The following is a 25,138-nucleotide window of genomic DNA, read 5'->3' as shown; positions in this document are numbered from 1 at the left end:
TCCCCATTCCCATTTCAGCCGCCATCGGGCTCAATGGGAAGGAGGAAGGCGCTAATAATGGTACCGCAAATTGCGGTACCGTCATTAGCTCAGAAGTCCCTTAACGGGCCCCGTCCATAACACCTGGTAAAACCAGGCATTAAGGAAGGGACCAGGTAATGGACCTTGTTATAGGGTGCAAAGGGATTACCGGCACCAATGTCCTTAACGGTGCCCGATATCCCTTTGCGCCCACCTGGTAATGAGGACCATTGCATGTTTAATGTCTCAATTATTGTTTATTTGTTCCATAGTTGAGTATAATCTGTCCAGTCCCTGAACATTGTGAATGTGTCGTGTCCCTGTGCCCACCGCTGTGCTCTACCACTGTGCTCTGCCACTACTGTGGTCTTCCACTGCCGACATGAAAAGGGAAAACTACCGCTCACCAGAGGCATTGCTAGAGGGGGCTGAGTGGGCTATAGCATTGGGTCTTTTGGTTGTATCCCCGGATAGAAGCTCAGGGGCAGCAACCAAAAGGCTAGCTAGCTCAGAGTACTGACATCCCTGACATTAGCATACCCCGGATCTTTTCCAGACCTAGCAACACTCCTGTTGCTCATTATCTGTATAGCATACTTGATATCATGATTGGGCAACATAAAGGAATGTTGCGCTAAAACCTGATCCGGCCAGACGGATCGGGTGTTAAGGCCATTAGCACTCCGGGTTACCAAAGCGGCAAATCAGGGTTCTAAGAAAAAAAAATTCCTTCATTCAACAGGATGCTGAACGCTTCCCATTGAACGAAGGAAAATCCTTTTCCAATATGGCCACCATTGAAAAAGGGAAGAGGGGCTCTATATGGAGCCCCTCTTCCATTTCGATGGTGGCCAACTGGAGCGCTCAGGACGGCAGGGATCAGCTGCGGGCCGCGGCCAGTGCCATTGCCGCCAGAAGGTAAGTGAAGGGAGGGGGGGTTAAGGGGAATATTTTTTTTAAATGACATCCTGCAGCGGGGTGGCCGTCCCATAGAACGTGGGCTGATATCAGAGATTTTAGCCCGCGTTCTGGCGAATCTGATTAGCTGTGCCCCCGGGCCCCAGGTGCTAATGTTAATTCATTGTATGTGAATATTTCAGAGCTGACATTCTTCCATTCCAATATTTTGGACATATTTCAGATAGAATGCAAAGGTCTATTCGTTGCACGTATGAATACAAAACTGACCCCACACTACACAATAGTTTATGTAAATAACAATGTGATCATTCAAAGCTGTGAATGAAAGATGGGTACAGTAGCTTACTTCTCTGGCACTCATACCATTAGAAAGAGCAATGGCGATATCTCCAAAACCATTATTAAGGGTGGTCAAGCTATGTCTAAGACACCACGTGATCATCTTCTTGGCAGATAGAAACCTCTATTAGCAGGATAAGTACATGAGTGATAAAGGGAGGGCATGCTGGCGAAAGAGGATAGTGAGAGACTCCTTGAGAGCATAGTCCATTCACACTCATTGGGCCTCATTACGAGTTTGCTGGTCCGGATACAATGGTACCGGTAAGCTTGTCGGTACCGTTGTATCCGGACCGGCATACTCTGAGTTGTGCATGCGGGTGCCGTTCATTCTGCCAGGTCTGACCTGGCAAAATGAGAGGCACCCGCGAGCACAGCAAGCCTGTAGCACCGGCACCATTACTAACGGTGCCAGTGCTACAGGCATCCCCATTACCATTGAGCCCTATGGGACTCAATGGGAATGGGGATCACCCGATTCTGGCACCTGCGAAAGGGCAATAACTGGGTCCGGCAAAGCCGTAATGAACCGGTAATTGCCCACACGCGGGTGCCAGAATTTTCACGAGTTTGGCGGCAGCCGTGCCTGTGTTACAGGCACAACTACTGCCAAACTCGTAATGAGGCCCATTGAGTTTCTTCCCGCACGGTGTACCGCACTGTAAATTTGACCTCAATCCTATGCAGATCATGTGCTCAGCTGTATGACAATAGAGACCCCTCTCGGACACTCCTCATATGTATTGATTTCTTTTAATGTATTGTGCATTTGTAAGGTGCTTATACAGCAAGTAAATTGTGTTTCAAAGCACCCTACATGTCCCTCAATTGAGTGGACAGTCCCGTTCCTCATGAAACCCAGAGTATGACCTTTGCTTGAGATTGATTTCACTCTTTCCAAACATATAGTTAATATTTCAATAGGTAATAGGTTAGGTGTCCCACCGAACAATGTCCCTCGTCCTAATTCTCTGTGGTTACCTGAATGAACTCATAACAGGGACTTTTAATTGTACTGATAAAGGCCACATATTACAATAAGTACCTTTAGCATTGCATGCTGTCTCAGTAGCTTGTCATATAAAGTGGAGCACTGGGTCCCCATCGCTTGATGCCTTTTCCCGGGTGAGACACCTTGAAAGGGATGGAACAAGTGCTTGATGGGAAAGAAGAGCGGGTTCGGAAAGTTCTATGTATATGTGGTTACGTGTAATATTTAATTCATGAACGAGTAGCATTCTGTAAATGTCCATGTGTAATACTCAACTGATGAAGAGGTTCTGAGATACTTACCTTGTGTTGTTCTCCTCTCGCCCTGTTCTCTAGGCTACGGGCATGCCGCCCCAGGAACTGACGCTGGGAAGGCGTTCTGCATGTTCTACGCAGTTTTGGGAATCCCGCTGACGCTGGTGATGTTCCAGAGCTTGGGCGAGCGCATGAACACCTTTGTCAAGTACCTACTGAAGCGCATCAAGAAGTGCTGCGGGATGCGGAGCACAGAGGTTTCCATGGAGAACATGGTCACGGTGGGGTTCTTTTCTTGCATGGGCACATTGTGCATCGGAGCAGCAGCGTTCTCCCACTATGAGGATTGGAGCTTCTTCCAGTCGTACTACTATTGCTTTATAACGTTGACTACGATAGGGTTTGGTGACTACGTAGCGCTGCAGAAAAACAGGGCCCTCCAAAAGAAGCCACTCTACGTGGCTTTTAGCTTTATGTACATTCTAGTGGGCTTGACAGTCATTGGGGCATTCCTTAATCTGGTTGTTCTCAGGTTCTTGACCATGAACAGTGAGGACGAGCGGCGGGATGCCGAGGAGCGGGCGTCCCTCGCGGGGAACCGCAACAGCATGATCATCCACATCCAAGAAGACTCACAGCATGGAAGGCCACGCTACAAGGCCGAAGTGACAGATCTGCAGTCCGTGTGTTCTTGCATGTGCTACAGGTCACACGAGTACACCAGCCGGGTGGTCTCCCACCAAAATTCGTTCAGCTCCAAGCTGAATCCTCAGTACTTTCACTCCATCTCTTACAAGATCGAGGAGATCTCACCAAGCACATTAAAGAACAGTCTTTTCCCTTCCCCAGTTAGCTCCATCTCACCCGGGTTGAACAGCTTTACAGACAACCATCGGTTGATGAAAAGGCGAAAATCCATCTAGAGACGTGTCACCGATCTCCCTATCCCCCGCTCTTCCCGATTCCCTCTTTCTGAGACAGAGTGCTGGAAAATAGGCAAGCAAGCCTGTGTTCCTACGAGACTCAGACCTGAGCATGACGCATGGGATATACCCCGACCCCCCCAAACAAAGTATGCCTTACATCTCCCCCTTTGGTGGAAGTCAGAGGATTTACTGCTGAACGTGGAAGACACTCGGTACCAAATCCAAAGCCGCACACAAGGCGGCCATTTTGTGTGGCCCACTAGCTCTTCTGACCTAACAGACAGTTGTTTTTTTTCTCCCAAAAAAAATAGAGCAGGTCAAGGGTGTGTGCTCATGCGCGTGTGTGAGTATGAGCGTGTGCGTGTGCGTGCAATCCCATATCCAGTGCCATGTGAGAACTATAAAAGCATCAGGTATTCTTTTTTTTTCAAAGCAATTGTTAGAGCCTGCTTTTAAATTTTAGACTGCTTCCAAAAGAAGAAAACAAATGCCAAATTTATTTATTTTTTAATGTTTAATTTTGACCATTTGTTTCGCCAGACCAAGCATGCGCAGTGAGCAGTCGATATAACAGGTGGCTCATGAGACATTTTCTAACGCTAGGCTCCAGATTGTATAATAAAGAGAAAAGAAAACGATGGATCTTTTAAGCTTGCCAGTTCAAAATAATAATAAAAAAAGCATGCACTTTGTAAAACTGGTATGCATTATAAACACAAAAGGAAAAAAAAAAAACTAGCAATGGAAAATATTAATCAAAGGCATATAATATGAATAATTTCTTACATCATTACTGTACATTGATTTTGCCATTACTGATCCACCTGCGTGAGATGCTGCTGGAACACTTAAAGGGAACTTGAGAAATTCTTGGAACAGAAGTGTATTTTTGTTTTCTTTGACTTCTTTATATATTTTTTTATGCAGCAACCAACCACCTGCATGAATAAGACATCTATTTTTGGAATGCTAGGATGGCGATGGGCATACATAGTTGGATGTAAACGTTTGCTTTCAATAAAATAGCGACAGGGCCACGGTTTATTACACTTATCTATATATTTCTCATTAAGTGGGTGTGTGAATGGATATGCTCGTTTGTATATCTATGCAGAAATGTGGATATATAGCTATGGATGCCTACACGTGTCTAAACACATGCAAACATGTTATGTCACACGAATCATTTTAGCAATGTTTTAAAAACTGTGTAAGATGCAGGGATCCTGCTGTGTCTGTGAATCGCACCAATGAGAATTGTGGAAGAATAGAAAATATAACATGAGGTAATAAGAAACAGCGGTAAAAAAACCCACGAAAAAACATCCCGCAATGAAAGGACGTCATACCTACTGATGATAATGGGAGAGGTTTTCTATGCCCCTGGGCCCAAGATGGCCCTAGAAGACCATACTGCCTGGTTTACCATGTATTGTTCTCAGTATGCATATGGACATGTGTAGATGTATTGATGCATATCCTTCACACACACACACACACACACCTACTCTACATTCAACTACATATTCGTATCTGCACGTATATGTACCATACATTTGCCACTAATCCCGTTGAAATTTTGCTGTGTAAATATTGGAAAGCCTATGTTGGTCTCAGGAAGAAGAGCTCAAAGGGGAGTGTTATCTGGCTTGACCTCCTGGAAATCTACTCAAGTATTTAGAAGGTGAGTTTGCAGGAGATCCTAGCTCAAGCTCACTTTGTACACATGTGGTATTTTGGATTCCTTAGTCGTGCCTGGTTCATGTCTTCCACGTGATATGAACTCTGAGTGGGAGTCAAGGAGGCCTTCCTTGGACCTGTCAGTGGCTCGGATGCGGATAGGGCATTTGTAAAATTAAAAGTCAGGGAGCCCTGATGGAGACATCCAAAAAATTCCCATGCTCAACGTTCTGGCCATGGTTGAAGACTCTCAACTTTGTCCTCATCCCCAGTCTCTTTTGATTAGGTGCAAAGCAGAGGACACAAGGCACCCAATATGCATTCATCATCATTGCTCAATGAAAATGGGGCGCTCCCCTATGCATGGAGATTCTTCGTCAGCCCCTAAACAGCCAGATCTTGGCTGCACAATCATTCCCCATTTAACATATTGTTGAGAAGTCAACCAGGGATATATAACTGTAGTAGATCCTTTACAAATTCCTGAAGCATATACCTTGCAGTTACACAGAGTGACGCTTAGGGACTTGAGATCATAACACTGATGGACGCGTGAAGGCCCCACCCGACGGAGAATCGACTATCTTATATTGATAACTCTGCCGGCCCCAGAAATTACCCTAACACCGGATACTCGGTACACTGGGAGGATTACTAGCACCACAACTCTCTGCCTCTGTTGTCAGAAGTACTATAAAATCATATTGACATTACTTTTTCAAATGCCCTGAGTCTAGGGCTAAATGTAGAAAGTTTTAAGACGTCAACGCCTATCGGGGAAGTTCAAATCTAACTGGGATCAATGCTTCTGGCGCGTTACACTCCGGAAGCTTTGATCGGCAGCATTGAAAATGATCCAACTAGAGCTGGCAATGTTGCTTTAACCTTTTTTCTTATGTTCTTAGCCTAGCTTTCCCTTCCTCACGGTTTCTCGGCGGGGCACCACAATGCTGGCAAGAGTTCTATGCATGTTGTCATTTCAGACCGGTGTGCATTGACTCCTCTCTCAGTGAGTCACACAAGATATTCTTGCCCGGGTCCATCAGTCAGCCCCAACGCACAGTTCCGGTTGTCATGACGTGACATGCATAGCATCAGCAAGGAACAAGCTTCATCTAGAAACTCTGAGAGTCAAAGGGAATTTCTGCTTTAGCACAAATGTTCTTTCTTTGATAAATTATCTTGCTAATTTCCCTCGTGTATCCCTAACAGCAGAACCACTCCATTTTTCTCACATCACTGTGAATTATTTTGTTGTCAGCAAGAAATACAGCAACCATCCATTCAGAGGCAATTTCAAAATGTCAGTACGCCACGCTGTTGACTTTATAACACACCTCTGGTCCTGCGAAACGCGCATGGAGATGTTACACCATGTTGTTTCCTGTGCACTTACAAACAGGTTCAAAGGTTAGAACACTGGGAGGAGTGAATCAAAACAATAGCTATTTGCGTGTTCTTGAGGAAGTAGTACATAGAAAGCCATGGAAATAAAGATGGCTGCTGGGCCCTGAAAGTACTACCACCACTGGTCTGAGGCCCATACAGGCAGGTTACCGCTGGAAGAAAAGTGTGTTCAAGATGGCTGCCGAATGGTTTCTATAACTTCTTAATGTAAGACTCAGAGACAGCGTGATGTTGCAGTCCTCATCTGTGTTAGGTACCATGCCATATAATAGGTCTTTCAAAGGATCGTGCAAAAAAGGAAACAGCAATTTTTAGGGACCACATGTATCAAGAGTCTTGACTCTAGAAACCGCATGGAGACTTAATTGTATATGTACTACGTATTAAAGCTCCCTAGATCACTCATCTCATTATCACTTAATCAGTAACCGTATTCTTCCAGGAGTTACCAAATGCAATTGAGTAACAATACCTTTATTAAAAATAGTAGCTAATAATAGTGCTTAGACGCGGGAGGTATCCAGCGTGAAGCACTGTATAAACACACATTTCAACAGTACAGTATAGTCCATTTTGTTTTAAATTAATTGAATCAGGACACAAATTTTGCAAGTGAAAGGATTTAATGAACTACTTCATGTTTGCATTAGGGAGATGTTTGACACTGTATGAAAGCCATGGACATTTTCAGTTCCAACAATGCAAACGTTATGATCCATGGCCTCTAATTTCTATCTACACATAACTTTATTTGCAGGCAATCCCACATGCAAATGGCTCAAGGGGGAGGCTGGGATATTCCCTGAACACAGGCACGCTTAGTTCACAACTCAGGGTGTGTTTTCTTAGGATTCTGTGGGATGCATGCATAAAATACATCAGATCTTACAGGTGTGCCATCTGATACAACATGTTTGTAGAGAAGGCCAGATCTTGTGAAACCGTGAGTCTCACGTAGGGTGACCAGATTTTTCACACAGAAAACCGGGACAGGCCAAAGAGATAGACGTAGGACTAACATAAATACAAATAAACATGTAGCCCTACTTCTATGTCGCTGGCCTGTTGCGGGGGTGGGGAGGGGGTGTGCTCACATGCACACTCCTCTAATTGGCGGAGAGTGGCTGGGTAGGTGAAGGGGGAGGACATAGGGGCGTGAAAGCATTTCAGGCCCCCATTCGCGCAGGACGAGTTGCGCCCGGACCCGATTTCGGGATCAGGTCGCGGCAAAAACAGGGACCATAGGCAGCCACCTTTGCAAACCCCAAATGAAAAATCTCCCGGGACCCCAGGGTGGATCAAGATTTCCCAGGACTGTTCCAGGAAAACCAGGACGTCTGGTCACCCTAGTCTCACGTGCACAGGGTAGCTGCAGATTAGCCTCTCAGAAGGAGGGTATACACATTTGACTAAACATATTATGGCCATGCATGACAGTGTCTGCAAAGTGTTAGCAGAGGTTACAGCACCGCTGTCTCGGCCCAAAATGCCGGGCGGGAAGATGGCTCACGGGCAGGCAGGGTGCTTGGTCGTGGGAGCTAGGCAATGCAGAGGACCACATGTTTGAACCCCTGCCCCGTGCTTTTAGACTGGCCTCCGGTATTAAGTGCGTTATTGCAGATTAATCGTTCCTTGAGCACAGTTCTTGTGGGCAGACCTACAGTCTCCTCAAATGTTCAATTTAACGTTAGAGTACGTGCACTTACAGTGTGGGGCCATCACAAGGCTCCTATGGGAATCCCGGACTTCTTTGAGTTGCGCTGTAGACCTTCAGCATAAGTTGCCGATCTGGGTGCAATGACGTTGGGCAACACGTCATCTCCAACCATGCCTCATTAGAAGGCTTTAGTGCTATGAACATCCCTGTTGCAGACACACGGTTTAAGGCAACCAATGGTGATGACTTCTATTCTATTCTATAGAGCCGTAGCTTATTATTTTGTTTGAACCCACAAAACCAGCTTTATGTATAGCACAAGACTCCACTCGTTTTTAAAGGTAGTACATATCATGGGCTGAGCATCTGCTGAAATAGGTCACTACATTCACACAATGCTAATGGCGCCCAATACCCAGAGGTTGCAAAGCACGGACCGGGATTCGAACCTGCGTTGTTCAGCGTCGTCTTGCTTCCAAGGGGAGCACGTTGCCCCTGAGCTATCCTCCCGAGACATAATACAGGATAGATGGCCCCTCAATATATGCAAGTGATTGCTGGTCACTGGCATATATAATAGTATATTTATGCTTGGTTAACACGTTTTGTGTGTTCTGTAGCCACTTTGCATTTTGTAACATATTTTGCCAAGTTCTAGGGTATTATTCTACTCTACATTAGATATTTAACTTTCTACATTTTGAAAGAATAACAAAGAAAGGTTTTGAGTTCACCAAATTTGCATTAGAATAAGTCATTCTCTGTGAAGCCAATGATAATTAGGACTTCCCTTTTCCAAGTTTCCAGTAGCTTTTTTTGCTGTACTGCTTTTCTGGTGCAATCGGGCAGGTTTAACCTTCCCTTTTTAGAAGAGCACATGTAATTCCCTTTACAGATATTTGAAGGGATTCAGACAGGATTAAATACCTTTTTTTTTTTCGTTTTGATGTTACTCTTCCCATGAGACCACCAGCAGACTCTTGTTAACTTCGCTGATCCTGGGCTTATTAACCTCAAGCGATTATCTCTCTTTACATTCTGAAAGGCTGAGTTTTGTTTAACTCAAGGCCTGCTCTCTTAAAAGCAATATAACCTCCCACACAGCAAGCCGGTGCTTTACCCGAGAAAGCTATGAAATCGTCAAGCATGTCAGGGTTTGCAAGAAGAAACATGCATGTTACGTGCTACAGAGATTTAATGGGGCTAGAGTTCGTTCATCAACCACCAGTGGGCAAACCATGGTGTGTTCTCTCCATCCGAGCATTTCAGACACCTCCATAAATGACCCTAGCAATGGTTAGGGTCTGGGTGGATGGGAAGTGACAGACATGAGTCAAGGCTTGAGGGAGGTGTTGCCGGACGATTCAATATTCCAGAGCAGGTTTATCCAGCGTGGGAGAGATCCTGGAGCCTCCACAAGAGGATCAAGCTTTTGAAGCCTCACTTTCAATGGTATTAACAATGAGCTAAACCTCCCCCTCAATTAATAGTGCCATTAGCTGAACTTTTAGCTCCCTGATCGGATCATCTTTAACAGCGCTCGGCATGTACCGGGATTGACCAATGTGGCTTTCTGCTTCTCCTTTCATAGGGACCTAAACTTTGTGAAACATGTGCACGGCATACACATCCACATTTTCTCCAAACTAGACCCCAAACTATTGGCCAACTGTTGGCACCTTAAAGATCCAATGGATCTATAATATCGTAACACAGCGGAAAGCTTGGATCCAAATACAGCGTCAAAACGCCTCAAAGATGAAGAACAAACCACCACAGCTCTTCCATTGGTCAGGGCTTCTCCTTCCACGTCATCAAACCTGTACATGTTCTGCTCTTACGACTTGGCAAACATGAAGACTAATGTTGTCTATGTGAAGGCCATCAATATGCAGCAACAAGCATGTTTCAGAGGGAGTGGGGGTGGCTTGATGCCGGGCTGGCTATGAGTAGAAACTCATGAGTGATGCATTCTTACTACTACTTAATAATGTACACTCATAGATCCTTTGGTAGTAGAAGAAGACAAGCAAAGATTGAACTTCTCAAATAATCCTGGTGTCCCAGTGATTCTGCCGAAACAACGTAGGGCTTCATCAGTACATAGTGCGGCTACTGATGTGCAGTGAGCTGCATAACCGCATGGAGTCAATCAATCAACAATTGGGATCAACTCATCGTAACCTGGTCCAAAATTGAATATGGTCTGTAAATCAGCTAACCGGTCAATGCCAATTAATCTGAATATTTGGAGTGAAATGGAGTCCACATTTTCAGTTTAGATCAAATAATGTGTAGATTGCAACTCAGTCATTGAGTTACAGTAAGGTACAGAAACAGGCAGCGATTGAGTGGGTAATATGATCCCTTTTATATAGGCAAATGAAAACATGGAAGTATTGGCCTAGATCATATATACACACATACTAGAGGATGTCACAAGGTCATGCCCTAGCTATCAGCAATACAATGAAAATCTGGCAATCGACCGATACATCAAACACATCTCTACACTGCAATTGAGCATGGGCAAGGAGGTGCCTTCTCACTTGGAAAAGCTTCACTGCCATGTCATTTACTCCATCTAAATGTGACAGAGGAAATATGCACTGCACTGCTGGGTTCTGCAGGAGATCTAGAGATGTTACGCACACTCTTTTTCAGAGTATTCTAGCACAGGTAAAACTGAGGTCCGCGCGAGGCAGGATCCAAGGCACCCATTCTACAGCAACCAGCCGAATGGCTCTGCCGAGCATGACGCTGTAGAGCATATTGCCAGGCAGCGCTGATTGCAGTTAAATAGTTACATTAGGAATGATTGAGCAGATAGACTGATACTGTCATCTTGCCACACAGTGTCATTTTCCCGATGCCTCCTTTTCATTGCTGGTTATTAAGCATTTGAAAAATAATGAGACCCGCGGCACGCCTTCATGCTTCTCATCAGAACAACACAATTTCAGCTTCCTGCAGTCTACTTGATTATATAATATTCCTATTACCCTATTATATGCCATGGTAGCATCAGAGGAAAAGAAAAGAATCAGCATGATCAGGGCCGGCCAGAAATAGCTTTGACCGAGCCCGCGGTGATATGGAAATGAGATGAAATTTAATAGAGCGGTGTTGGAAATGCTCCACGCCGTTGTATTGTCACCGGGTGATCGCTCCCACCAGAAACAGTTCACACGGGGAAGGCGACAGACGCCAGTCATCGCCGCTTTGGCCCCACACCTCAGAATTGATATGAATTGATATCTAGCACGGTTTAGGTTGGATCCAAAATGGTCGCCCCATCCTGTAGAGGGTTATAAACTTTGACTGCTAGTTAAACTTTTACCTAGCAGGGTCTGTCTGCTACTCTGTTTCACACCAGCAGTCCCAAAAGAAGTTGTACCATATATGTTTGTAACTAAGCATGAGGACGTGCCAGCAGGGACGGGACCGTGGCTATGAATGGCGGCAAAAACGAGAAGCTTCTAACCGTCTAGCCGCCGGGCACTTCGATTGTTTGTGTGTGCGTGCATCAGTTGGAAAATATATAATATATTACAAATGTACATAGTAATGGCTGCTTAAACCTCATACATTCGAACATGTGTATGCCCTAATGGTATTCTAAGGGCACTGAGCAGGTTAGTTGCTGCTGGTGGAGCCAGGGAAGCTGATGTATATTTATATAAACCTCAAAACGTAATCAAATTATGTGCTCAGGCTATATCACTTTTCTATCTAAGTCTCACTTCCCGCCCCGCAAAAATGTTAAGCGCTTATGAAAATGCTCACCTCCCACTATTGAGAGGTAGTGCTATGTGACATGGCCATTGCAAACCATATGCCTTGCTACCGAAGTCCCATTATGTTTTAACTAGTGATAAGAAAGTAGTGTGGAAGTGAAGACCCATCCCATATGTCCCGGGGCGGGTCCTGCGCGATCTGCAGAAGCCTGCCTTCTGCAAGTCCCTAGGGTCAGGCTATGTTGAATTGGCGGTCCGTGCTTTCCTGGTAGTAGACGTCGTTCTTTTGAATTCTCCACCTCGTGCCATGCGTTCTCTATCCAACCATCTGGCATTCTGCCGTGCTCCAAAAACCTATCTCTTTTAAATCTGTTTTTCCCTTCATGCCTTGCTTTTGGGTAGCGCCATGATACCCCTGTGGTGAACGCACACTCTATAAAAAAAAATTAACATAACATAACAAACTACACAGATCATATTTTGATATACTAGTTAATTCAACAATAGATTTAACAAGATGATATTGTGTACTGATGCTTCTTATATCCCTACAATGGGTAAAAACATTTCGCTCCGGCATAGTGCCTTGTTACCAGTATTGAGCAAACCATTTATGCATGAAGCATTACCGATGGTTGATTGCCAAGTTTGCTCGTTCACTCATCCAGTCATTCATGTTTTTAGAAAATGGCAGGCTAAACCAGTAACCGTGTGAACACGCAACAACATAGGTGATTTCTATAAATAGCTTCCCCCAACAGTGACTTTGGGAGATAAAAAGAACATCTCCATCCACTCCTGAAAAAAAGATCCTAAACTGCATAAAACAATCCGCTGTATGCAGTTTGAAGCTAAGACCCTAAATAGGCGAAATGTTCATGGGGCAGGCAGGCAAGGAGAGAATACGGAAGATGGAGAGCTACACCCCTCGCCAAGACATGTTGGGTCAAATCAACCTTGCAAAAGTCCACACGCAAGAAGGAAACCATACAAGCATGAAACATACCTAAAACATGCTATGAATGAAAACATGATTGGAAATACAATAGGGCTTTTTCAAACAACGAAAACTGAGCAAACGTTGCATTGAATACAATGCAGACCATGTTCGCAAAGATAGCATTGAGAAGACAGTATTGAGAAATAGCTTTTTCCCTCATCCTGTAAAACCCTCCAATCACATTTGTACCGTTTGGTTGTAACGTTGAGCGAAGGAAACCTGTGTGAAAAGCCAGGAAACCTGTGAAATATTCACTTAGCTCACAAGCACTGGTGAAACCTTTGCCGCTATCATCCTCCTTGTTCCCAAATTCCCTTGGCTTCCCTGCTGCTCCTGGTCATCATCGAATGTCGCCTGCGATCAATGTAGACATTCAGCGTCGCGAGCGACATTGAGTGCCATATCAACCAACAAGGCTGATACTCTGCAGTTAAGATGCTTGTAAGCGACTCACACTCTTAGCCCACTGAGGAATATCATGAAATGTCACCATTGTATCCATACCCTAGCATCACAATGTCCATACAGCATCCCAGACAGCACCCCTAAACAGATTGCCTGTGCTCTTTGCTGTAGGGTTATTTTTCAAAGTTCTAAGCTGCATTATCTCTGCTGAGAGTTTTTTTTTTGTTGTGTTGTAAAGATCCCACTGCCTGTGACAGAGAACTTATCGGAGCCAGCAAATTCGCCAGCAGATGCTAGAGTTTAATACACTTAAGCTTTGATCCATAATGCATCTTCAGCCGCTCTGACGTCTGCATTTTGAGAGGTTGGATTTGCCGCATTCTGCTTAGAGCAGAACAAGCAGACGGCGCTTTAAGTGCGGCACAGAACGCCGCGCCTTGGATGACGTCCGGCCAGGATTGCAAGGGCTTTATGGAGAGGGTGCCGAACTGGGATTTTCCTGCTCTTCTTATAGGGTGCAATCCTACGACGCTCAGCGAAGGGAAGCAGCGGGTCCCCCAGCCGTTAGAAAGACAGAATCGTCAAGCCAAGGGGTGTGAGGACCGCCGCACGGTCTGCTCGTGTCCTGTCTTTTAATAATATTTGCTGTTGCATACCGTTGCTTCTCGAACTTAGGTCTGCGCTCAATAAATACCATAATAATAATAATAATAATAATAATAATAATAATAATAAAATATTGTAGTTTCAGAGGGCTTGCTACAGATGCTACTAACTGCCACCATTATTGCCCACATGTGTGGTATTCCATTTATGAACTTGAAAGGAAGTATCAAAACTTGTCTGAGGAGCAGCTCCTGCTCATCAGAGACGCCCACGCTATGTGCCGAGCTTTCCCCTCCGCCCCTCACTCATAGAATGCACATGGCCACAGTGTCGGGATGATAGCTCAGGGGCAACGTGCTCGCCTTGGAAGCATTTTAACCAACTTATTAAGTACTGTCGTCCCCCTTTTTCAGTCCGAGGCGTTTTTAAATTCACTCAATAGACATTCCGTTAACAATAAATGCATGCTTTTGGGCATGTCTGCATACCCACAATGCATTGCTCAGTGGCTGTGAACTGGAGGTGAATTACCATGGATGGCTGCTGGCTGGAGCTGAAGGATGTGTGGCTTGTTAGCTGAAATGGCCTATTCCGCCCGTCTGTGATGTGTTTATGATTTCAATTTCACTATCGTTTCTGCTCCACACGTGGATGCCTCCTATCCGGGCCTCTGCCCCATTACATACTTATGCGCATTATTGAGTATTTGCTGATAGATTTTTTGGCCCCTTGGAAGTAGCGATTGTCTTCTCTGATTTGTAGGCAACCTCTTTTTATACCTCCTGAGATGTGGCCATTCTGCTCTCCGTTATCATGGTGGCATCTTTTAATAAGCACATTCCTTCACAACTTAAGTGGCCTCTTGGTGCTAGCGAAAGAGCAGAATGATCTGGGGAAACATACTCTGATGCCTGGAAGAGATGAGTCTTCAGGTTCTTGTCTATGACCTGATGAGATGAGTTGAGTCTTCAGGCTGAATACTCTATGTTTCTCTTGATGTCTTCCGGAAGGGAGCTCCAAAATGTGAACCCAGTGCAGAAAGAGCACAGCCACCATTCCTGGAAACTTTAAACTTAGTAACAAGCAGATGAGTGTTATTAGAAGAGCAAAGAGTTCTTTAGGGGACATTTCATAAGCTTGGATCTTAAAGACAGAGGTCCAACATTGTCCATAGAGAGGCTCTTGAACCCTACCATTCTTGCACTTAGCTGTGACAGTAATGATCAGTCTTTTAGTTGTACCATTTATATCTGACTTCCAACTTCACTGTTGTTTAATTTTTAGCACTCAGTGACAGAAATCGTATTCCCCCTCTTGGTGGCCATGCATGTTTCATAAGAGATCAAAGTCACGCACACAGAGCTCCCCGCTAAGGAAAACAAAACAGATCTCCAAAACATCCCAGCAGGACACAAAGTTAGAGGGAAGCAATATGTCTCAGGCGGGTTATTTCAAACTTTGGAATCATGTAGAGAGCAAAGTCTTCACACCTCCAGCTACAATATCCTAAGGTGGTGACTTGCAGTTTGCACACATTGGCTGATCGGAGCACATGCCCCAGCACAGGGTAGATTAACTATGTCTGAGGAACTACCAAAGGGCAGTCAATCATCAAGGCTTTAAGTGGTGCTGTTTACTTCTTGAGGATACAATTAATCACATGATGCCTCATCACAATGCCACAAACTAATAGCAAACACACAGACACATACACACACACACACACACATCTGAAAGTAACAACTTTCTAACTAAATAACACCCAGAAAGTTTTGTATGTGGTCCTGATGAAGTGACATAATGTAGATGCATTGTACCTTTGTGACAGTCATATCACACATGATCATTAATGAAGATCAACTGTCACTTTCATAGTAAAATACTTCTCTCACTTTTAACTGCCATGGGTTTTCCCCCCCAGTGCCAAGGACTTTTTTGGTGATTTTGGTATTTCGCCAATGCCTTCTAAAGTTTTCTGTTTCATTAACCCCTTAAGTGCCAAGGACAACGTATCTCGTCCTTGGCAACAGGGAGGTAATCCCAAGGATGAGATGCCTCGCCCTTGGCACTTAAGGGGCTTGCCATTGCCCCCCACCCCCTCCACTGCTGAAGAGAGGAGCAGGATTTAGAAGATGCAGGGTCTTAGGCAACACAACAGTACCTTCTAAATCCCGCATTGACCCAACGGTTCACCTCCAGGAAAGGTTTCAAATGCCCCACGTTTTCATAGGTGTGTACCACCTGATCATTGATTGGGTTTTGATGGTAGATGAGTGCTTAGCCCAGTGCCTCAAGGCAGTGAGTTCTGCAGTGCTCATGCCTCATGAATGCTATTACTCACTCACTTACCTCTTGAAGAAATGTCAGCAAAGTACAATAATTCTTAGAGTAGACTCCATGTTTTGAAAAAAAGCTATCCTATCTAGAGGTATAATGAAGGTCTGTCGAATTAAGCCCTCAGTGGCCCATAGGGAACTATAATGAACTATAAAGGTAGTGAAATATAAAGGTACCCATTTGATTGACGTATGGGGAGCCCCAACTCTAAAGTGAAGATCAAGCGAGATCTAAAAGCGCCTTAAGATTTGCAATCCGTCCCATGCACTGAGTTCTATTGCTTACTGAGGCTGGTCATATCCTCAACAACATCAACAACCAACAATACGAATAAAAAAGGAAATACAGCTCTAAGCAGCACGGCAGCCAAAAAAACAGAAATCTCGACTGTGGTCCTGAGGAGGCGCTATCTGAAACTCAACAGAAACATTGCAACGAGGATTACTTCTGAATAGTAGGAAATCCATTATAGCCTGATTTTAGCATTCCTCTTTAGTGAGCTGCCCAAGATCAAGTGGCATCATCAGGCACCAGATGGCACAAGCTTCTAAACAAACCAATGAGGTATTTCAAACCTTGAGTCTAACTTCGAATGCGCCTTTCCAAAAATCGACTTAAAACACGGACCACCATTTTAATGAATGTATGTTAACAAGTGCCATTATATCAGTATGCGATTTTGGAGTCAACCCGTTAAGTGACAAGGGGTTGTACGTTTAGCCTGAATCCCATAGGAAATCATCAAAGCCCCGCCCACTCCCACACTTAAGTGGCCCAGTACACTTTCACATTCATAGATGATAGCAGGGGCAATGTACATACTCATGAAAAGGGGACTAATGCAGCTAGGCATTTGAGGTGCAGAATTTCAGAATACCGCAGTGCAACGGTACTGCAATGGCTCACATATTCTTCACTGATGCTCTTCCTTCTGTTGGCAATAGCTTAAGCACAAAAAGTATTTTTTAAATGTGTAACAAGATAATGTACCGGGAAGGTCTGCTTTAGGGCATGCAACACATTAAAGCCATGTGATATGACTACTGTTGAATACTGCGTCGAGCAATGCCCTACGGTGCGCGGCACGTGTCTGAATATGCATCGAAACCTTTTCAATTAATAGAAGTGTAACATATATTTTTAAGATTTGAAATCAGGGAACTTGGAAAAAATACCATGTAATGCCAGTAACTTGTTAATAATTTGCTTTCCAGTTCTTTTGTGTGGTCAAGGTCTATCAATGTCTTTGATCGGATCGATTTCAGGGCAGATTATCCATACCCTGGCGTGCTTACGGTGTCCAGTCATTTGATCGAATACAAAGGATCGAATGACAAAAAGTTCGAGTCAAAAGGATCGAAAGACAATTTTTTAGAATGCATTTTTTTTAATGTTTTGGTTTTTAAAATTTAATATAGTTAAAAAAAGGTTTTTTTTTAAAAGAAAACCAGATTGGGGGGGGGGGCTCTAGGGGAGGGGTGCCCCCCATACAATTTTTTTAAAAAAATGCATTCGACCTTTTTTTTTGTGGTCCTTTTGACTCGAAAAAATGGCATTGGATCCTTTGTATTTCGACCCTTTAACCTATAACCGTGCTTACGTCAGAGTCTTGTCCAATGCATATGTCACAGGAAGAATATTTCCAGAAGGTCAAACGGTGATACTGCCTCCTACAGGTGCAATAACCTCCTACAACACACTGCTATTCTGCAGACTGGCCTTCCACTGCATCGGTCCTCCAAGCCTGAAAGACATGTGTAATATATTAAGAATAGTCTTTCCGTTGCATAGAAGGGTGCATCAGCTGTCCTCCCTTAGAGCCTCTGGTTACTATAGAGCAGGGATTCCCCAGGATATCCTGGCGGGCGGATATGACATGCAGCAAAGTGAAGGCCCAGGATGGCTGTAAGATGAGCAGAATGCAAGAGCAGAGTTCAATATCCAGAGAAGTAGGTCAGGCCCTCAAGTGGAGTCAGGGATCCACATTACGCCTAAGCGCCCGTTCACTATCTGACACTTGTACTTTTATGGGATTGCAGAAATTCTTCCTTGAAACCCCTCTGAAATGTACACAAATAGCGATTGTGGACAGGACATGAAGCTTGTAAAGCAGCACTACTAGATACTGAGCGTGCATAAGTGTGCATATTCAAAGTTCGTGCGTGCGTGTGCATGCACGTGACTACACACACACACACACACACTCACATACATTCTATGTTAATTCTCCTTTAAATGTGTGGTCAAAAAAAGAATTGGTTTTTGTGGCAATATACTACTTATCAATCTATCTTTTCTACCCAAATGATGTGTTTGTTTCTGTATCTATCTTATTTTATCCTCCCGGCCAATTGTTCTTTTCACTCTGTGGGCTCAGTTCTCAATAAGTCAGTGAAAGAAAATGTGGGCTTTGCATTCTGCAGGTTATTACCCAAGCATCAATAGTTTGACGGTCGTGTGGTCATTGCCTTTAGTATATATACATAAACAATATAGCAAAGGCAGACCTGATCTCTGTGCCTTGTTATCAAAAGCAGTTTAGGGACACAACTGAGGACAACCGACCATAGACTAGCCTATGTTGATGTAGCCTGGCCTGGCAGTACTTACCTCAGCCTAAAATAACCTAAACTAGCCAAACCCAAAACAGAAGAGGACAGCAGAGCAGAAAAAACATGAGACAGACACAGAACAGAATAACCTAACCGAAATATAACACAAAATAAGTAGCCCATGACTACAGCTTCAACAATAAACCAATACTAATCTGGCTGGTCTATCCTTCCTGAGCAACTGAAGCCTCATTTCACTTGAGTAGTGGGCACTTCATGTACATGTTGGTCAGCATCTGGAGCATGCATATCCAGCATGCTCCTGTGACCCCTCTTTGGCCCGCCACCAGATCACTCTGGTGTGAATACCGTTGCAAGCTATGTGCCATAAAGGAGCCCGCTGCAATATCATCGGAGGCAATAGTAATGATGATAATGATGTGTTATTCATGTAGCGCCTTTATCCAAAGCGCTTTACAGAGCACATATTTAAATACAATATCACCCATCCGAAATTGGTATTCATTTATTGACCTCGGAAGGATGAAAGGCTGAGTTGGCCTTGCTGGGATTGGAACCTGCGGATCACGCTCAGATCACAGCAGCGAGCGCTCAACCCGCTGAGCTTTCTTACCGGCATAATAGTAGGCATAATAGTAGGCTAGATATCTACAACGGAACTGTGTCTTTATAACGAAATATTTTATAAAGTATGAACATATATCAAATCATTTTATAACAAACATTTCTTTAGAGAATGCACTTTTTGTTTACCGAAACCCTCGTTTCCCACCCCTAAAAGCCCAACCCACTGTTTCCCAAAAATATTTAACCCTTTTTCCTACCCCTAAATGCATTCCCTATAACATTTGTCATTATAAAATATGAGATATATGTTCATTCTTTATAAAATATTCGATATAACGACTGCATGCCTAAACATTGCTCTTTCACTGTTATTCACACAAGTACTATGTAATATTTCAGTACTAGGGTGTGTGTATGCCCTATGAATTGGAATTAGTCTAACTAATATTTGCAAACCATGTCAGTTGCGTTACCAATGTATGCATGCAGATACTATCATTATAGTATCCAGTCATTTCTTCGACAGGAATTCTGTCGAAAAAATACTCATAGATGTATATGGGGGAGGAGGGCAGGTAAGGGGTTACAACGGGTGGGGAAGGGCCTATGGTAGGAGGATTAGTGTAGGGAAAGGTGAGCTTGGAGGGAGAACCACCCACCAATAAAAAATAAAATAATCGGTGTGTTTTGTTCGGCAGAAGTACTTTGGCGAAATTCCAGTCGAAAAAATTAAATTGAACCGTAATCATGGAGTATCAGCCACTAGCTATCACTCAGACGCCTAAGGGTGGCTTTCCAAAACAACAACATCCCATCATATGAGACTGATGGCTTGTGCTACAGGGTGATCCCCCATACCCTCGTCTCCTGACTTTGCAACTTTTTCCTTAGCCACCTCCACTTGATGCCCGGCCCACTCAAGATCTGCACAGGACCCGTCTTGTAACCCTTTCCCCCTTGACCTTTCACCTTTGCCCTCTTGTACTCTTGCAGTCTGGAGACACATTCGCGTCATTCTGAAGGCCTAAAGCAACTCCAAAAATCAAATCAACAAATGGGGCATAGGCTAACCTTCGGCTAACGGAACGGAAGACTTAGAACTACGAAATAGCAGGCCTACTGCATGCGGCAGGCTCGGACTGGCATACATGGCAAAGTGGGCATTCTCGAAGTGCAGTCCTATCATGCTGGTGTGAGCCAATATCTTTTTGACATAGAGGCCCGATTGTTGTCCAAAGCAGTCCGGTTTGAGTGGTTGCACCGCGGTGCAGTTAGAGGTACCACTCAAACAGTCTGTCACAAAAGGTATGTATGCCCCAGTTTCCCCAGTGAAAACACAACAGTTTCTTTGGACACTAGTAATTGACAGCAATGATGGGCAGTGGCTAGAGTGTCAGGTCTGGAAGTTTTTTGTTTTCTCCCAAAGCTTACATGCAGCCTCCCCTCTCTATATCTCAGGAGAGCAAATGCAAATGAATTGGTAGCACATCGAGGAGGCGCAAAGCCAAGAAAAGGAAGAGGATCTCTGTCTTTCTAATGAGTGTCTCGCGTTACAGTACGTCTCCTTAGGCGGTGATTAAGTCTTACACCAGAAGACAACTTATAGCATCACACTCCGTGTCATCGGCAATGCACAGTAGTGGACTGGCCTATAGGGAACTCTGGAGATTTCCCGGTGGGCCTTTGCACCCTGGGCCTCTTTTGTGTGTTATTTCCAAATTTTCTCATAGGAAAAGCATTGGGCTTGCAGAAAAAGTGTCATATGGGGCCACTTTGAACATTATTTCCAGGGCCTCTTTTGGTCACCAGTAATTATTTCCAGGGCCTCTTTTGGTTCCCAGTCCACCCCTGGCAATGCGTGGTGTCTGTTCTGTACTTATGGAGAGCATTCAGTATGCAATGAGTTCTAGTACTGCTGCTTAAGAAGTACCAATGCAATAAAAAAAAAACTTAGCTATGCACACAGTGGGTACTACAGTTGGGTGTCGCTGTCTCCCGCCATCAAGGCGTCACCTTTTAGGAGAGCTCCTTTAGCTTTGGAAATATTGGCGCTCCCCGGAGACTTTTGGCCTTGCCACTTAGCTACGGTGAGTGGGTGGCGTCGAGCAGTAGAGTAGCACCTGATAGCACAATGCTACGTAGACACCTACTGGCCAACCCTATGATGAAATGACAACGAATGGTCTGGTAGGTCCTGTGCCTCAACTTACCAACAGGGGTGGGGGGAGGGCGCATGATGCATCAGTAAATGAGAATGGCGTAACACTCCAAGTGAGAACATATGGATGGACGCCATGCAGGTGGATGGCTCAGTCGCTCACGGATAGGTCCTCGCCAGTTGCAAACTGATAGCTATTAAAGTTAGGAAAGTGTTCACAGAAAATGGAAACGTGGGTCCCCGAAACTGACTTGAGTTCTGTTCCATGTCTGAAGCAAGAGGTAACAGTGTAATGGGAAGAAAAAAAAAGGTATTGCAGCTAATAAAAAAAAAAAATAAAACATAGAAACCGAATGGAAATCTATACAACAAATGTTTACAAGTCCAAGTAGACATCAACACCATGTACATTATGTAATTTATACAAGGGATTGCATCTTTCTTTTGTATTGAATGCACTACGCAACCCTGTATATATTTTACAAAGACTTTACAGAAACACAAAGAATCATGTAGTGTTGTACAAAAATGCACTTTTCTAAATTTTTCATTAAAAAATAAATCCTATGGCACGTTTTCAAATGTATATTGTTTCTTTTATACTGAATGTAGAAATGTTAAACTTCCTGTAAAGTTGCACCGCAGAAGCAAAAGTCCCTTGTTCGGACTTATTTTGTTAAAATGAATATTATTACGAATAAGCTCATCATGAATTCATAGACATTTATGATTATACAGAATATATATACAGTATGTATAAATATGTATATATAAAACTATATATTCATATTTATAATGAATGTGTTGATATATCTGCAGTATATAGGCTTGGTAGATACTGTATATATTCATGTATATACATGCATATACGCGCAAGAACCACAATGTACAGATACCTTTTATTCGACAAATGTAAGGAGAACTGGCGATGACTTACCCAGATGATATTTTGCATTGCAATAAAGGCTTTTTTGACAAATGACTTGCTGAGTGAAATGATCACTAGAAAGAATCGGGAATGAATGTAATGGATTAAGTGCGAGTTGATTTCAATTGTCTAGAGGTGTTCTCAAAGGGTGATGTCGATTGGGTGCTTCCCAAATTGCTTCTCAACACAAATACCTGGCAAAATGGGGCAAGCACTGGACCAGTTCTTTTGGTGACAACAGTTCTGTGTTTTTGGTTGTGTTTCTTTGAAATTATTTTATCAGTACATCTTTTTGGGACGCTGGGACGATGCGTGTTTCACGCGCAGAGCACTTCCTCAAGGCCAACGGGTAAAATGCAGTGATTGTCAGTACTCCCACCAGCATGGTATGGTAAGAAGTATTTGTGAAGCACAGAATCGCCTTAAAGAAGCATCTAGGTGCTGGGTGGAAGTTAACAAATCCAGGTTACCCTAAAATCATCCAGTACACATGATGGGGTACATTCATGACACAGAGTTCAAAGAGGAATATTCTTCTTTCTCAGATTGATGCTCCTGTGAGTGTTTTTAAACTAATCAAATGTGTGGGGTCAGGGAGTGGGGTTCATCTTAAGGTCACCAGAGTCCTAGTGCAGTATATTGGCCACACGGTAAGGGGTATGATTTACAAAAGTGTTTTACAATGGCACAATCCCATTGGAAAATGCTTTGTAAATAAGGCCCAATTCATTTCTCAAAGAGTGATGACAATGGGCCTACACATAGCGCTTCACTACACGCCGCACGGCCCTGCAAAGCGTTTACTGGTACATTACCACAAATAAGGGTTTCATTGTGTGTACGGTGGTGATGGTAAACACATGTGGCATTTTAAATGCCACTTCTTGCTCAAAGAGCAACAAATGTGAGTTGTGACAGTGTGGTCTATTGGCTTCAGGGGGAACATAGACGTAGCGAATGAGATAATACCATGCACATCCCATGCAACCCCATCTTGCAATTTGGAGGTATTTTCAAAACAAATGTTACTTACAATGCCCCACGATTTTGACCACTACCGCCATGCTCTTTCCGAGGCCTCAGTGTTTAAAAAAAAGGATTTAAAAAACAAAGAACTGGACATTGCATATTTCATGCAGAAGCAGCATGCCCCTTGCTTAGCTGATCCGTGGCATCAAAGTGGATAGGCAGACATATAAGGTCGGTGGTGACAGCATGAACGGTGCCGGTCAGGCACCAGCACCATTCATACCGGCCTGCCGCATTACAAGTTCTGCTCGCGGGATCCTGACAGCCCGGCAGGTCTTACCTGGCGGGCTGTGCAGCACCCGCGAGCAGAACTTGTGATTGCACTAGTACCGTTATCAACGGTGCCGGGGCAACCATGATCTCCACCATCATTCTGAGATTGGGAGCCCGGCAATACCGCCACCCGCGAATGGGCAATTACCGGCCCATTCAACTCGTAATGGGCCGGTTATTGCCCAATTGAGGGTGGCAGGGCGGGTAATGAGCATGGCAGTAGCCGTGCCTGCCATACAGGCACGGCTACCGCCATGCTCGTAATGAGGCCTAGTTCCTAAAAAGTGAGAATACAATACAAACAAAATTCCCCATGGTTGGCTTCCCTGATCAATTGAACATCAAGGGCGCGATTCATTGAATTTCTTGCACGGTTAAAAAGTGACGTTGCACTACTGAAAAGTGACTTTGCACTCCGATACAAACCCTGATTCCTGGATCAGTGCAAAGTCGGTGTAAGAGGCCATTTCTGCAGTATTTGCGCCATGACTACCTCCCATACCGGTACCGAGACCCGCTCTGGTTCAATGGGGATTTACCGGTCCATTCCGACCTTGGAGGGACCGGTAAGTCCCCATTGAAAAAGGTAATCCCCATTCCCATTTGAGCCACCATAGGGCTCAATGGGAATTGGGAAGGGAGCTTATAACAGTACCGCAATTTGCGGTACTGTTATTTGCTCCCTGGTCCCTTTGCGGCTCCCACTAAGGGCGCCTGGTAAAACCAGTCCGGTATGGTAATCTGGCACTAATACATTCTGGTTTGCAGGGCTTTTTTCGGTCCTATGTGAGCCTTTCAAGCTGATTCCATTGCAAGTCTCTCCTTGTGCCAGGCCCTTTGAAAAAGAGTCCTTTCAGCTCCATTGTGCAACATGTCTCCTCCACTTCCCTGTGTGTCCCTGCTATTCCAGTATGACCACCAGAATCCCTCCTTTCATCTGCATTTCTTACCCCTCTACCCTCCCCTGCTTCACAATCCCTCTTGTCAAATCCACTCACCAGCCTTGTGTAGGCATTTCCCTCTCTGCTCTACTCACAGTCCTTGTGGCTGTTACCCGATTCCTGTACCGCTTCCTCCTCTGCTCTACTTTGCTTGCCCTCTCCTCCTCCCTGCTCCAGGCCAAGCATTTTAGCCTCAACCCGGTCCCTTCTTATTATATGGTACTGTGAAGAATTGGATTTTGTCTTAAAGGAGTACAAAGATGAGTACGGGTTAAATGGTCCACTCAGTCCTCACACGTCTACAGACCAAACCCCAACTCAATCATAAAGGTAAAACAGGGGAAATCAAGAGATATACCTCGTTCTACTTTTATGGTAACACGGGCTG

General features: G+C 44.3%; 1 protein-coding gene across 1 annotated transcript in view; it reads left to right on the top strand.

The window, feature by feature from the left end:
• The window catches only part of KCNK9 (potassium two pore domain channel subfamily K member 9), a 378,456-nt gene extending 355,895 nt beyond the window's left edge, over positions 1–22,561 (top strand). The window contains exon 2 of the mRNA XM_069621679.1: positions 2,608–22,561. Coding sequence (XP_069477780.1) covers positions 2,608–3,449 — 842 coding nt within the window. The 3' untranslated portion in view covers positions 3,450–22,561. The remainder of the gene's footprint in view (positions 1–2,607) is intronic.
• The last annotated feature ends 2,577 nt before the right edge of the window (positions 22,562–25,138 follow it).

The sequence above is a fragment of the Ambystoma mexicanum genome, chromosome 5q (assembly GCF_040938575.1).
Source record: "Ambystoma mexicanum isolate Mex_15411 chromosome 5q, UKY_AmexF1_1, whole genome shotgun sequence".
Lineage (NCBI taxonomy): Eukaryota > Metazoa > Chordata > Amphibia > Caudata > Ambystomatidae > Ambystoma > Ambystoma mexicanum.
The sequence above is the reverse complement of the archived record's forward strand: the minus strand, read 5'-3'. Positions and strand labels throughout refer to the sequence as shown.